Below are 15,766 nucleotides of genomic sequence, written 5' to 3' on the forward strand. Positions count from 1 at the left end.
ACTGGAGTGATAAATGATCAGATGATCATGTACAGGTAGAGATATTGGTGTGCAAAAGAGCAGAAAAGTAAATAAATAAAAACTGTGGGGATGAGGTAGGTGAAAATGGGTGTGCTATTTACCAATAGATTATGTACAGCTGCAGCGATCGGTTAGCTGCTCAGCTAGCTGATGTTTGAAGTTGGTGAGGGAGATAAAAGTCTCCAACTTCAGCGATTTTTGCAATTCGTTCCAGTCACAGGCAGCAGAGTACTGGAACGAAAGGCGGCCGAATGAGGTGTTGGCTTTAGGGATGATCAATGAGATACACCTGCTGGAGCGCGTGCTACGGATGGGTGTTGCCATCGTGACCAGTGAGCTGAGATAAGGCGGAGCTTTGCCTAGCATGGCCTTGTAGATGACCTGAAGCCAGTGGGTCTGGCGACGAATATGTAGCGAGGGCCAGCCACTTCAAGTCGCAGTGGTGGGTAGTATAAGGTGCTTTAGTGACAAAACGGATGGCACTGTGATAGACTGCATCCAGTTTGCTGAGTAGAGTGTTGAAGCAATTTTGTAGATGACATCGCCGAAGTCGAGGATCAGTAGGATAGTCAGTTTTACTAGGGTAAGCTTGGCAGCGTGAGTGAAGGAGGCTTTGTTGCGGAATAGAAAGCCGATTCTTGATTTGATTTTCGATTGGAGATGTTTGATATGGGTCTGGAAGGAGAGTTTGCAGTCTAGCCAGACACCTAGGTACTTATAGGTGTCCACATATTCAAGGTCGGAACCATCCAGTGTGGCGATGCTAGTCGGGCATGAGGGTGCAGGCAGCGATTGGTTGAAAAGCATGCATTTGGTTTTACTAGCGTTTAAGAGCAGTTGGAGGCCACGGAAGGAGTGTTGTATGGCATTGAAGCTCGATTGGAGGTTAGATAGCACAGTGTCCAATGACGGGCCGAAAGTGTATAAAATGGTGTCGTCTGCGTAGAGGTGGATCAGGGAATCGCCCGCAGCAAGAGCAACATCATTGATATATACAGAGAAAAGAGTCGGCCCGAGAATTGAACCCTGTGGCACCCCCATAGAGACTGCCAGAGGACCGGACAACATGCCCTCCGATTTGACACACTGAACTCTGTCTGCAAAGTAATTGGTGAACCAGGCAAGGCAGTCATCCGAAAAACCGAGGCTACTGAGTCTGCCGATAAGAATATGGTGATTGACAGAGTCGAAAGCCTTGGCGAGGTCGATGAAGACGGCTGCACAGTACTGTCTTTTATCGATGGCGGTTATGATGTCGTTTAGTACCTTGAGTGTGGCTGAGGTGCACCCGTGACCGGCTCGGAAACCAGATTGCATAGCGGAGAAGGTACGGTGGGATTCGAGATGGTCAGTGACCTGTTTGTTGACTTGGCTTTCGAAGACCTTAGATAGGCAGGGCAGGATGGATATAGGTCTGTAACAGTTTGGGTCCAGGGTGTCACCCCCTTTGAAGAGGGGGATGACTGCGGCAGTTTTATATGTAATGTAAGTGCCTTAATGTGTTTGGAACCCAGGAAGAGTAGCTGCTGCCTCGACAGTGGCTAATGGGGATCCCTAAGAAATGCAAATACAAATACAAACCTGGCCCTATAGTGCCTGGGCACAAATTGCTCCTTTCCACTTAAAGGAACAATAGCAACAAAACTCCATACATTTGATCAAATCCTGTGCAATTAACTAAATGAGCAGCATCTTTTATCTCATATGACAGCCCCTATGACCATTAGAGGGGATAATTCATGCTGTTGATAGGTGTGTGTGTGTACGTGGGGGATCACTGACTGTCACAACCTGACCATAGATTGCTTTGTATGTTCTATGTTTTGTTTGGTCAGGGTGTGATCTGAGTGGGCATTCTATGTTGGATGTCTTGTTTGTCTGTTTCTGTGTTTGGGCCTGATATGGTTCTCAATCAGAGGCGGGTGTTAGTCATTGTCTCAGATTGGGAGCCATATTTAGGTAGCCTGTTTTGTGTTGGGTTTTGTGGGTGAATGTTCCTGTCTTTGTGTTTGTTACACCAGATAGGGCTGTTTTCGGTTTTTCACGTTTCTTGTTTTTGTATATTGTTCTATTTTAATCTTTATTAAAGATGTATCTAAACACCACGCTGCGTTTTGGTCCGCCTCTCCTTCCCAGGAAGAATTCCGTGACACTAACACTCTCAGTCACCCTCATCAGGCGAGGCCTACTCTCATTTTCTTACCCATAATTGCGAGCACACATTCGTTAAATACATCCATCGTAAATCTACAAGATGTCAGTAGAGGTGATCCGGGGGCATACATTCGCAATTACAATCCTGCAAAATATTCCCCGTAGCCCTTTGTGTCTTGAGGGCAATTTGTCTCATGTTATCGATTCTTAAGTATGGGAATAGAAAAGCCTCTATGATTAGAAAGATACTGATCATCACATATTGTTCATGTAAAATGTAATATCCTAGCATGCTGCTGGATCATCTTTCACCTATGTCGGCCTATTGACTGCGTTATTACTACACTAATGGGTTGTAAAACACTTGAACCGTCACAGATAACCTTGACTATACAGCTCCCAGAGACCTCTTCGAATACACCTCCCCCTCGTCTGTTGTCTGCTTCTGGTTTGACCAGGATCTTTGGGTTGAACATGGGCTCCATCCAATAACATAATTGGGCTGATCATTCTTGGCAGAGAAACGTGAGTGAACAAGTGAGTTCTTAGAAGGCAAATAGTGAGTTCCTTGAAGACAATAATTTGCAACTGGATCCCCAGGCTCAGACTTGTTCAGTCTGTATGCCCAACCCTGTCATATTTTTTCATATTCTTTATCATTTCAGATGTAATGGATATAGTCATTAAGATTGGGAGATTGAGCTTTGGCTTCAGTTTCAACCTGGCCTGTCTAGCTCTTTCTGGAAGGGGCATGCGTGTTCTATACAAACACACCTTTTTAAGCCTTTAGGGCCTTCACATGAACAATTCAGTTCAAAAAACGATGGGATGAAGCATGAAATGGAGCATCCCCTGTGTTATTTACAGAGATGTATTTTTTCTATGACAATTCTCTTACAGTAGTGTGGAAAGCGTGGAAGCACAGTGACAAGCCTGTGTCAGATGATTTAGATATGTCGGGCCACAGTGTCAGGGACTCTGCACTGTGAAAGTACAGCCAATTCAAATATAACACAGACATTATAACAAACTCTTGGGAAAAGATTTCCTTGAAAAACGGGATTAATAGCAATCCAATTGGTACCACTGAGGCTAAATAGCATGGTGATTGTAAACAGGTTCCCTCCGGATGTACTCTAACCTTTGCACAATGTGGACTAATACCATGTGGAACTGTGAAACTATTTCTTCATTGCCCATTTGATTCAATAAATAACGAAAGTCAAATAGGACTAATAAAGGGAATATGTATCTGGTAATACATAGCGTTGATGAATTTGCATACAGAGTAGTTCACCACCAATGAGAATGTCATCACTAATTTGTTTTTATGCAGTACGGAAATTGCATTTTGTTCATAATTCAATTTAAGACTCATGCTAATACATTCGTTATTAAATGACTCATATGACATGGGAAAATAGAACAAAATACCAGATGCGGAACCTGGGCTTTTCTGAAAAAGCACCACCCTTAGGTTGGTTATGTCATGAATTATATGACATCCTTAGGAACAGCTTGTCTATCATTTTGGCAGCTATTTAATAATGACATAAAGCTGAGCAAACATTGACTGGAACAATGCACAGCAATGCCATGATGGTTCCATGAAACATTTGGAACACCCAAAGTATATATTATATTATATAACATCTTGGGGAGTAAGCAAAGTGACGTTCAGAGTGAGTCTACCTCTATGCGGCCTCACTCTGAGAGTGACCTGAGTATAACCTTATGGAGGTTGCCACACACATACACTTTGTTTCGGGGAATATTGGACAGATCTGAAATGACACCTTATTCCCCATATAGTACACTATCTTTGACCATTGTATTTGACCTTTATTTTGACAGGAAGTCAATGCTGAGACGAAGGTCACTTTTCCAGATGAGCCCTGCATAGCACCACAATACACATCAACATAAAATAAACACATCAAACTACACATTCACATTCATATGCACATTAAAATACACTTTATCATACACAACAATACACGAAAAGCTAAACACAATGATAAAAAACAGACACATTCTTCAGTAAAAAGGTCCCCTAACAACCATCTGAAATGCCCCAGCGGCTCCAATTCCTCCAATTTTAAAGTGCATTGGAGATCATTCCACATGCAAGGTGTTACTAAGCTAACATATGCAATTGTTTGAAGATGGTCCTACCATGGATTATTTAGCTATTTGGTTTAGAATTGTAGGACCGCTTTAGGTATATATATATATTTTATATATATATAAAATATATTTAGAAATGATTTGATAAAATATTGAATTTGGCCTGTAATATTTACTATTGCCCATAGTAACACATTCATAAATGGCTAAAAAGACAGTAAAATATATACATCAGAAGGAATACGTTTCGGAAGTGTCTGTCCTATATCTCGGAGATATACACCCCCAAAGCCTATTCCTCTATTGGCCGCCTTTCCTTCCAGCTCTCTGCTGCCAATGACTGGAACGAACTGCAAAAATCACTGAAGCTGGAGACTCATATCTCCCTCACTAACTTTAAGCACCAGCTGTCAGAGCAGCTCACAGATCACTGCACCTGTACATAGCCCATCTGTAAATAGCCCATCCAACTCCATCATCACCATACTGTTATTTATTTAGCTCCTTTGCACCCCAGTATCTTTACTTGCACACTCATCTTCTGCACATCTATTACTCCAGTGTTTACTTGCTATATTGTAATTATTTCACCACTACGGCCTATTTATTACCTTACCTCCCTTATCCTACCTCATTTGCACTCACTGTATATAGACTTTTTCTATTTTATTATTGACTGTATGTTTGTTTATTCCAAGTGTAACTCTGTGTTGTTGTTTATGTTGCACTTCTTTGCTTTATCTTGGCCAGGTCGCAGTTGTAAATGAGAACTTGTTCTCAACTAGCCTACCTGGTTAAATAAAGGTGAAATAAAACATGTAATAAAAGATATATACATATATATTGATATGCACTACTGTTCAAAAGCTTGGGGTCGCTTACAAATGTCCTTGTTTTTGAAAGAAAAGCAATTTTTTTGTCCATTAAAATAACATCAAAATTGATCAGAAATACAGTGTAGACATTGTTAATGGTGTAAATTACTATTGTAGCTGGAAACGGCTGATTTCTTATGGAATATCAACATAGGCGTACAGAGGCCCATTATCAGCCACCATCACTCCAGTACACACAAAGCCTAATTGATCATTGACCCTTTTGCAATTATGTTAGCACAGCTGAAAATTGTTGTTCTGCTTAAAGAATCAATAAAACTGTCTTTCTTTAGACTAATTGAGTATCTGGAGCATCAGCATTTGTGGGTTCGATTACAGGCTCAAAATGGCCAGAAACAAAGAACTTTCTTCTGAAACTCATGTCTATGCTTGTTCAGAGAAATGAAGGCCATTCCAAGCTAGGAATTGCAAAGAAACTGAAGATGTTGTACAACACTGTTTACTACTCCCTTCACAGAACAGCGCAAACTGGCCCTAACCAGAATAGAAAAAGGAGTGGAAGGACACGGTGCACAACTGAGCAAGAGGACAAGTACATTAGAGTGTCTAGTTTGAGAAACAGATGCCTCACAAGTCTTCAACTGGCAGCTTCTTTAAATAGTACCCGTAAAGTACCAGTCTCAATATCAACAGTGAAGAGGCGACTCCGGGATGCTGGCCTTCTAGGCAGAGTTCATCTGTCCAGTGTCTGTGTTCTTTTGCCCATTTTATCTTATTGGCCAGTCTGAGATATGGATTTTTCTTTGCAACTCTGCCTAGAAGGCCAGCATTCCAGAGTCGCCTCTTCAAATTATTATTATTATATACTCAACACTTGTCGGCATGAACCCAGCTGCTCTCAGTCAGATTCCACCACAGATACAAAGGAAGCTGTTAGAACTTGTCTAGTGTGAGAGAATTGAAATGTCCTTGGCAAAGAACTGACCTTTCGAGGAATGCATGGCATCCACCAGTACCCAGAATCTGGACCAAAAATAGGATGTGATGAAGGCACATATCCAACTGTAGAATTATTGACATACAGTACATTATCCATTAAATATCCATTAATTTGTCAACTAACATGCCGGTATTTGGTCTACTGAACTTGTTGACCTGAACTTGTTGACCCTATTTATCTGCGACCATAGAGATGTTCTCTTTCATCATTGTGTGACAATGTTTGATATATGTGTCTAACTGTTCATTATGTTGCGTAATAATATTTTTGTTCTATTCTAATGTGTATTTGCCGATGGGGTGGGAGGTAACTATGCATTGCCCTATAAATTAAATGGAAAATAATGTATTCAGTACATGCAATCAGGTAAAGTCTCTATAAGATGTCCCAGTGGAAATCTCCTGCAACCCAAGTTCATATGTTATGAATACAAACAGATTAAATAAGAATTTCCTTAAACCCCTCAAGTAGGATTTGAAATCATCAATCAAAACACTGCAATACAGTACATGTCATGTAATGGATTAAAAAGGCAGACAAATAAACTTGATCAAAAAGCTGATTCCATCCAGGCCTAGTTATGAAATATTATTGTTCTGTATTACTGTTTAGTAATATTATCATCCAATCATGACATTACTGAAAGGGAATGTTTGCCTGTGTGCTGGATGTTAGTTTGTGTGCTACATGTACATGGTATATGATGAATGCTCACAATATCAACCAGGGACTTTTCAGTAAACACAGCCTTATAGTCTTTGCAACTATTTCACACCATGTTTTTCTTCACCTACATTACTGTCATAAATTGATACCTGCGTCAGATGTATTTTTTCTATTCTGTATGGGTCAACATGAAAGTGACCGGGCTGCCGTTGTGTTGTTTTTCCAATTAAGTCATGGGCCTTTAAGCCTTTAACATGAGGAGATAGGGATTCATGAGTGATTCTTCTGACTTGACCTGTAGAACCACATGATCCCAGACCAGGCTGGCTCCCCTAGCTATCTATCTGCTATCTATCTGCTGCTCTACATTCTTCACTGCTTTCACATGTCCCCCTTACCAAAATATCAATATTTGATATTATCACTCTGTAGATACATGACACCACAGCATATTTAATCCTTTTGATTTTAGCTTACTTTTTAAAATTGTTTACCCTAGATTACAAAAAGACAACATTAAAGAGCCACTTTTACAGAAGTAGTCTAGTAAGTTGATGTGTATTATTGTTTGTTGAATACTTTTGCTATTTTTGACTTATTTTATAATGAGTATTTCTGTTTTTGAATTTGGCGCTCTGCTATTTCACTGGATGTTGGCCACGTGGGACGCTAGTGTCCCACGTACCCTAGTGAGGTTAATATGCTCTCAATCTGTGTGATGCATACTGATGAGTACTTTTCTCATGGTTAAGGCATGAACACATGAACACTCAACACTGCCATCTGCTGTTGAAGGGAAACTTTTAAGTAAAGAAACAGGTATGTTTGACATTGGCAGCAAGAAAAATGCTGACACCTTTTAACAAAGTATATTTTATTGTATTGAGGGTTTCATATAGACATCTGTTTTTTATTCAGTTGAAAAAAAATGTCAGACATAATTTAAACCCGGTATTCAATGATGTCAGTGGTTCAAATCACTACCATAATCTTCTCAAGAATAGTTTTCCTGCTTTGTTGTATTTGTGGACATACTGTTAATGAATTCCAATAGGTTTAAATAATATAACATTATATTTGAAATATCAATCACTCAATATGAAACAAACGATACCCCGTTTAGTCAGTCCTGCCCTCAGGTCTGTACAAGGAAACTCTTTTTTTTGTATTTTTTTTTCATTCATCCCCCTTTGATCCAGTCCCAAAATGTTTTGCAGGTCAGCAGGCAAGGTTCCAAGACATTGGACTTTCAAGAGGCAAAGTGTCATTTGTCACATCATCATAATGATGCGTTTGGCATCATACGATGCGTTTTACATCATTATGCTGATGTGGCAAGTGACACTTTGCTTCTTGAAAGTCCAGTATCTTGAAAACGTATCTGCTGACATGCAAAACATTGTAGGACTGTATCAACAGTGGACAAAAATATAGTTTTTGAGTGGAATTTTCCTTTAACCTCGATAGCTTTATTTCCCCGTCCCTCAACGTCTGGGGAGACTGAGGGATGTGGCATAAAGACACGTTATTATTTCCCCGTCCCTCAACGTCTGGGGAGACTGAGGGATGTGGCATAAAGACACGTTATTATTTCCCTGTCCCTCAACGTCTGGGGAGACTGAGGGATGTGGCATAAAGACACGTTATTATTTCCCCGTCCCTCAACGTCTGGGGAGACTGAGGGATGTGGCATAAAGACACGTTATTATTTCCCCGTCCCTCAACGTCTGGGGAGACTGAGGGATGTGGCATAAAGACACGTTATTATTTCCCCGTCCCTCAACGTCTGGGGAGACTGAGGAGACACGTTATTATTTCCATGTGCCTAGTTGAAAAGACACGTTATTATTTCCCCGTCCCTCAACGTGGGGAGACTCATAAAGACAGTTTTTTTCCCCGTCCCTCAACGTGGACTGCCAGAAAAAGAACGGTGCTCATACAGTTTTTTTCATGGACTGCCAGAAAGAGAACGTAACTGTGTGGGAGAATAGAACATAAGAGCGAGAGTGAAACTTACAGTAGGACTCTTTTTACCCGCACCATAAAAATAAGTGGAACTGAAATCTCCATTCCTTGTTTCACATTTCATAATCAAACTGCCTTATTCTTAATTGGCATATTCAAATATCTTTGGACATAATATAAGGAGCCATACTTGGCTTGAGCATTCTCCAATGAACGCAAACAACAAAACAAATCAAACACACAAAAGTGCCTATTCTGACCATTCCAAACCCTCCACCACATATCTTCACAATATAACCATGTACAGGTATTAAGTCTATGATCTTTTCCGTCGGCTTTCAACGTTTCTGAAGTTGACGGGTCTAATCTTCATCTCGACGAACTGGATTGAATGCTCGTGTCCCTTCCAATGGAACCAGTTGATACCCTGAAAAAAGGTATATGTTTTTTAACATGTTTACATTTTACACACCGCAGTATTTCAAAATATGTGTGCATGTGTAATAAATAATACATGTAATAATCTTGTTTCATACTCTGACAATAATATAATGTACGCACACGTACAAACACACACATACACACACACACTTTGTGATAGCAGAAAGGAAGTCAATACATTGTAGGCCACACTTTTTGTACCTTGCTGTGACTATTGTCACCATATTTTCCCATGAGGTTGACACGATGGCAGTTCTTGTACCAGAAGGCACCCTTATAGGACAGTGCACAGTTGGTTACTGCAATGTCGTTGTCATTGTCGTACGTGGAGAAGGGCCGACCATGGTGATAGGTCATAGAGTCACCTAGGAAACAAGAAAAACACATTGACTGGTGAGAAGAAATATGGATAGTTCAATCACAGTTATATTGTCTTTTATTGTAACTTTTTTTTACTGTAAAGTGTATTGGTATATTTCAATGGAATTTTAATCACGTTAGATCTGACTAGATTTTCTATGCAGGAGCACTAATAAACACAGCTATTATTATAATTGTCCTTACCTGCTGTGCCGCTATATCTTCCTAAGTATATCTTGTAGCGGCTACGTGGCTCTGCGATGGTGAACTTGTCATACTGAGCATAGGCCGACTTCCCGCTGTCCCTCAGGTCCACACGCAGCTCGTACTGGCCTGATGCCGTCATCTTGTGGAGGTTGGCCAGACCTGAAACGACAGGAAATGACATCACAGTGCCATTCCTGTTTCCTATGGCTCAATTGGTTGGAGCATGGTGATGCAACCTAATGCTTGTGGTTTGACTTCCGCATTGGCCACAAATACTGAATAAAGGGAGAAAATAAGATCCAAATAAAGGAAGGGTGGAGAGATGTGGACTCACCAAACCAGAATTCATCATTCATGTCCCCAAAGCCACCGGTGTAATTCTTCCAGTTCCTGAAGAACTCCAGATTTCCATTCTGGCGCCTCAGGAACACCTGTAAAGAGAGTTGACAGAACCTGTCATATACAAGCCCTGATGTCAGTGGTTTGGCTTCAGTGTTATCACAAACATGTAAAGGTCAATCCAATCAAACCTGGAGTTTAAACTTTGTGTGTGTGCGTGCGTGCGTGTGTGTGTGTTCTTCACCATCCATCCTCCTCCGTCCGTGGTCATGTCACAGTAGACCTGGATGGGCTGGCTCTCGTCCCCTCCCAGGTAGATGTTGTAGGTGCCAGAGATCGTGTCTCCATTCAGCAGAGCCTGCGAGCAGTCCTTAGGGTATCTGTATAATCCTCCAACTACACACACACGCATGCATGCACGCACACACACACACGCACACGCACACACACACACACACACACACACACACACACACACACACACACACACACACACACACACACACACACACACACACACACACACACACACACACACACACACACACACACACACACACACACACACACACACACACATCAAGAACAGTGCACTACATAGGAAATAGAGCATCACTTGAGATCTGCCCATTGTAAAGCTGTGAGGGGAAGGAGGTGGTGTGTGTAGCAGTCTACTTACTGGTGGTGAAGACATTGGTGACGTGGCGGCTCCGCTGGGCTCCAGCGATGGCCTGTAGCCTGACGCTGTACTCTGAAGAGCCACTCAACTCACTCATGCTGTACGATGTGGCTGTAGGGCTCAGGACAACTTCCTGTATTCAAATCAAATCAATCTTTATTCATAATGTAAAGCACTTTGGAAAATGTAGCTGTAAAATAGCCATTGATGATCGATAGTTGGGGCCAGTGTGCGGACTCATAAACCCGTACCCGGACTGTGCCGTCGGGTGAGGTGAAGGTGAGGATGTATCCGGTGATGGCGGCACGCGGAGGCTTCCAGGTGAGAGTGGCACCGTCTGTCTGGACATTAGTGGCCGCCAGGTCACGAGGAGAATCCACTTCTAAAGACACAAACAGGAAAGTGGAAGGATCACATGTTAAACATGTTAAATAATGATATCACAGGTCCTCCCGGGTGGCGCAGTGGTTAAGTGGTTAACTCTGGGTTCGTGCTCTGTCGCAACCGGCCCTGTGGGGTTGGCCGGTAGGGATATCCTTGACTCATCGCGCACCAGTGACTCCTGTGGCGGGCCGGGCGCAGTGCACGCTAAGCAAGGTAGCCAGGTGCACTGTGTTTCCTCCGACACATTGGTGCGGCTGGCTTCCGGGTTGGATGCGCGCTGTGTTAAGAAGCAGTGTGGCTTGGTTGGGTTGTGTATCGGAGGACGCATGACTTTCAACCTTCGTCTCTCCTGAGCCCATACCACGAAATTGGGGAGAAAAATGGGTAAAATTCAACAACAACAAAAATAAATAATAATAATAATAATGATATCACAGATGTCTTAATATTGAATTCATGAACAATACAATATTACACAGTTTGATTGTTGTTTGAAAATCAGACCCAATGCTCCTATATATGAAGCATCTGATTGGAGAGCTACCCGTTGTGAATTCAGTGGTGATGGTGCCACTCTTCTGTGCCTCCCTCATGGCATACACCCCTACTGTGTAGTGTGTGGCAGGGACCAGGGAGCCCATCTCAAACTCCACCGTGTTTCCAGAAACGTGCTCCATCACTGGGGACACTGCAGACAGCAGAGGAAAGAGACAATATCACCACCAACTGTCCTATTGTGCTGTGTCTCTTTGGCTAGTGATGAGGGATACCATTGATACAAATACATCATGTACATAAATACATGTCAGCTCCTGGCAATCTGTGCCTTGCTCTTGTGAAACACACACAAACCTGAATCTGCGCTGTAGGTGATGACGTAGCCATCGACAGTGGCCTGAGCTGGTTGCCACAGCAGCAGGGCGGTCGTGTCAGTGACGTTGACAGCAGAAAGAGCTTGAGGCCTGTCCAGAGCTAAGGAGGAGGAAAATGCACAGCTTTGTTACACACATAGGCCTGTAGCCACAACAGCTTCAGAAAACAAACACCTGTACTGACAATATTATGACCTGCAAACAACCCAATGCAATGATGTCATACTTTTTCCTTGAATAATTGACTGGGGTGGACAGAGTAGAGGAGGACCATATGTGCTGTTGATTATGAATGTATGAAGCTAATGATTTATGAAATGCTCATAATGTCTATGCATGACACAGAGACTTCTGTCTATCCTCCTCATAGCACTGTGACTTGAATGCAAACGTATTATATAATTTCATGTATTTAGTAAAAGGTCAAATGTGTAAATGTATGCTAAAGAGTAGTCGGACACCTGTGGTGATGTTCTCTGTCCCCGGGTCACTCTCCTCCAGGCCCTTCCCAGCAAAGATGGTGACCTGATAGGTCACTCCTGGCAACATGTTAGGCAACATGGCCTGGGTCTCAGTCCCATCTGCTAGCACTGTCATTGGGCTGCCTGTTGATGAGAGAAAATATTGCATTTATGCTACTTTACGTTCTTCTATCCTGAAGTAAATAAATGTTGAATGGTGCTGTTAAATCGTACTGCTAAATCCACTTTAAGGAACTGGTTTCCTTTCCTTCCCTGGTAGCAGCTGCAGATATTCACAGTTCTACACTAGTGTAAATTATTGTGTGAAGAAACCGTGTGATTACTCTATATTCCACTAGAGAGAGTGCTTTGTCCAATTTGAAAAATACTGGAGGAGAGGAAATTCCTCCCCCCATGCCACATGAAGCCCTTTTGAGGCCTAAAGTACTATATAAACGCAGTCCAATATCCTTATTATAATGGGTAGACTTTACTGCCACTATAAGATATGAGGCTATTCACTCACCTCCTTGGAGAGGCACATAGATGATGCGGTAGTTATCCACTCTGGCACGAGGCATGATCCAGTGTACTATGGCCGAGGACTCAGTCACTTCAGAGAAGCGGATGCCTCTTGGAGCGCCCAGACCTGGCACAGCGATGGGGTCAGGGTTAAAAAGGCAAGCAAAAAATGAGAAAAGTTAGATTGATCTGTTTGAGTTTGATTTTTGATCAGGAATCGATTTTACTGAGGTCAGTTTATTCAAAGGAATAGGCCTATTGCCCTATGGTGTGTCAATATACACACTGACAAATCAGAAAGGCACACAAAGACACACACAATTCCAGTGAGAAAACATATTTGCTGAAAACCAACAAAGGCCCACCACAATCACCCCAGCCAGAGTAAGATTGAAACACACTGCAATCTACAGATCAACAGGGGTGCATCAGTATCACACTTCCCAAAATGCAAAAACAAAAAGTGTGCTCTTTAGGGAGCACATTTCAATGCATGAACCAAACCATTAAACTTTTGTCAAACATGCTACAAAAAAAATAACCAGTTCAGTAACCACAATTTAACCAGTTTAGTGGCCAGTAAAATGTATAGGCTATGAAAATTGGTCTATAATGGGCATCAGAACACATGGACTTTGAGCTGCATTTAAATCCAAGCATAAGAAGCAGCACAATCTAATGCAAAAACATGTCTCCATATTCCTGAAAAGTATATCATATGGGGAAAAAGAGACATGCAAAGCCAATTTTTTAAATGTAACCTTTATTTAACTAGGCAAGTCAGTTAAGAACAAATTCTTATTTACAATGGCGGCCTACACCAGCCAAACCCAGACAACGCTAGCCCAATTGTGCGCCACCCTATGGGACTCCCAATCCCAGCCGGTTGTGATACAGCCTGGATTAGAACCAGGGTGTCTGTAGTGACACTTCAAGCATTGAGATGCAGTGCCTTAGACCGCTGCACCCCCCAGGAGCCACTTGTTTGGTCCCTTGATGCTCACAGGCCTAGAACTATTAATACATAAAATAATTATCAGTGGCATTTAGATATATCCCTGAAGGCATACCCCTTGGAAAAGAAAACCAGTAAAAACAAAAAGTATTATTACAAAACCCAGTCAAAACAAAGATCAGTATTGCATCTTGTAATCAAGACACCTGTTTCCAGAGAAATCAGACGAGAGATGTGAGATGCAGACCACATTGTGCTTTGGCATTTACTGATAGTTCAGATTGTCAGAAAATAGGCCCTTTATTTAAATACCTGTTCGAGCAACACCGGTAATTGGTTGGGAGCGCTGTTCCAAAGTGACACCGTACAGCTCGATTTCGTACTCGGTGCCGCCGGTGAGTCCCGTTAAAATCTTGGTTCGCTCGTCACCAAGGACGTTGACTTCTTGCGGATGCGCAAACTTTGTGGAGTCCTTAATTTTGATCACAAATCTATCAAACATGTCTTCATCTGCTGTCCAGGCCAGGCGGAAACTGTCTGAAGTGATGTCCGAGACAAACATGTGCTCCACTTCTGGCTCAGCCTCTGGTTGGAAAGAGAATTCAATTCGACGTACTTGTCGAGAAACATTCACCCAATTACTAGAAAACAAATTTGATGACGGCAACTTTCGGCGACTAGATGGAAAAGGTGAGAGAGTAGGACTCCTAGTTTTTGGTTAAATTCTCATGAACTGGCTACCACCACTCTGACATGCTTTCAAATCGTCAAGGTGCTTTGCATTCCTTTGTTATTTTATTGAGTAATAGACACGTTCATGGTTGTGGAGACATTTATTGACGTCAATTAGCAAGTCATTACTATTCTCCATGATTGTTGCATCAAGCCAAGGATTTGGCCAAAACAATCCATCCACACCGCATGCATCCTCAATGCCAGCCCAGCATTCAGTGCATTCAAAGGTAAATAAGAGAACGAGTGGTTAGGTCAACTGACATTTCATGCTGAAAATGCCATGTTGATTTGTCTGTGTTTTCCTACTTATAGGCTAGGCCTACTATCCAATCAATGGTCCATTACCATCCTCAGACATTTTCAACTGGAAATAAAGACTGTTTTTTAAACGCCTTATCAGTCTAATATTTACAGGTGAAACTTAGATATTGCTTGCTTAGCCTACCTCAAACAATTGTTAGTGACAGTGATATGTGTCCACTGAAAATGACATCCATTACACCGTAATGTTCACAGTGTCACATTATGTGAAATCTGAGGGGAAAACACAGTTTAAAATATGAAAACATATTTTCATATTTTGGAGAGAGGAAAAAGCAGAGCACCACACACTTCTTCGCTGTAACAATTAAGCTTCAAACTGAAAACACAGGCAAGACCCCCATGATGCTTCAAACATGAAGAGGATGAAGAAAATATTAAGAGTAATCAGATTGCTCTGGAAAAGTAAGTGAGATGTTGGAGGAGGTAGTAGGGTTGTGTGTTGAGGCTTCCCCACCAAAGTAAAGCATTGATGGCATTAATATTTCATCCTTTCTCAGAAGATTACAGTGGAAAGGCCTACTAGTTTGTTGTGATACAGTAAAAGTACAAGTTGGGAATCAATCACCCCTTGAGTAAGTAAAGTAAACCTGTGTTTTCACTTCGCCTGAATAGTGACCAATCCCTCAAGCTGTCCCAAGTGACACCTCACTGTGATGGAGAAGCCTCTTTGTACAGGGCCGAATCCTAACTCCAAGTTAATTGTGTGCATCTTAGAATT

General features: G+C 41.9%; 1 protein-coding gene across 6 annotated transcripts in view; it reads right to left on the reverse strand.

Moving 5' to 3' along the window:
• Positions 1 to 8,731: 8,731 nt before the first annotated feature.
• tnca (tenascin Ca) overlaps positions 8,732 to 15,766 on the reverse strand; it is a 48,579-nt gene continuing 41,544 nt past the window's right edge. For 5 of the 6 annotated variants that reach the window (XM_046370388.1, XM_046370389.1, XM_046370390.1 and 2 more), the window contains 12 exons: positions 14,302 to 14,574; positions 13,039 to 13,161; positions 12,513 to 12,656; positions 12,032 to 12,151; positions 11,724 to 11,867; positions 11,047 to 11,177; positions 10,796 to 10,928; positions 10,361 to 10,512; positions 10,112 to 10,208; positions 9,775 to 9,936; positions 9,412 to 9,575; positions 8,732 to 9,196 (listed from right to left, as the gene is read on the reverse strand). In XM_046370388.1, the coding sequence (XP_046226344.1) occupies positions 9,086 to 9,196; positions 9,412 to 9,575; positions 9,775 to 9,936; positions 10,112 to 10,208; positions 10,361 to 10,512; positions 10,796 to 10,928; positions 11,047 to 11,177; positions 11,724 to 11,867; positions 12,032 to 12,151; positions 12,513 to 12,656; positions 13,039 to 13,161; positions 14,302 to 14,574 (1,754 nt within the window). In that variant the 3' untranslated portion in view covers positions 8,732 to 9,085. The remainder of the gene's footprint in view (positions 9,197 to 9,411; positions 9,576 to 9,774; positions 9,937 to 10,111; positions 10,209 to 10,360; positions 10,513 to 10,795; positions 10,929 to 11,046; positions 11,178 to 11,723; positions 11,868 to 12,031; positions 12,152 to 12,512; positions 12,657 to 13,038; positions 13,162 to 14,301; positions 14,575 to 15,766) is intronic. The other variant, XM_046370393.1, reaches the window with a different exon arrangement.

This window comes from Oncorhynchus gorbuscha, linkage group LG11, assembly GCF_021184085.1.
Source record: "Oncorhynchus gorbuscha isolate QuinsamMale2020 ecotype Even-year linkage group LG11, OgorEven_v1.0, whole genome shotgun sequence".
In the NCBI taxonomy this organism is placed as follows: domain Eukaryota; kingdom Metazoa; phylum Chordata; class Actinopteri; order Salmoniformes; family Salmonidae; genus Oncorhynchus; species Oncorhynchus gorbuscha.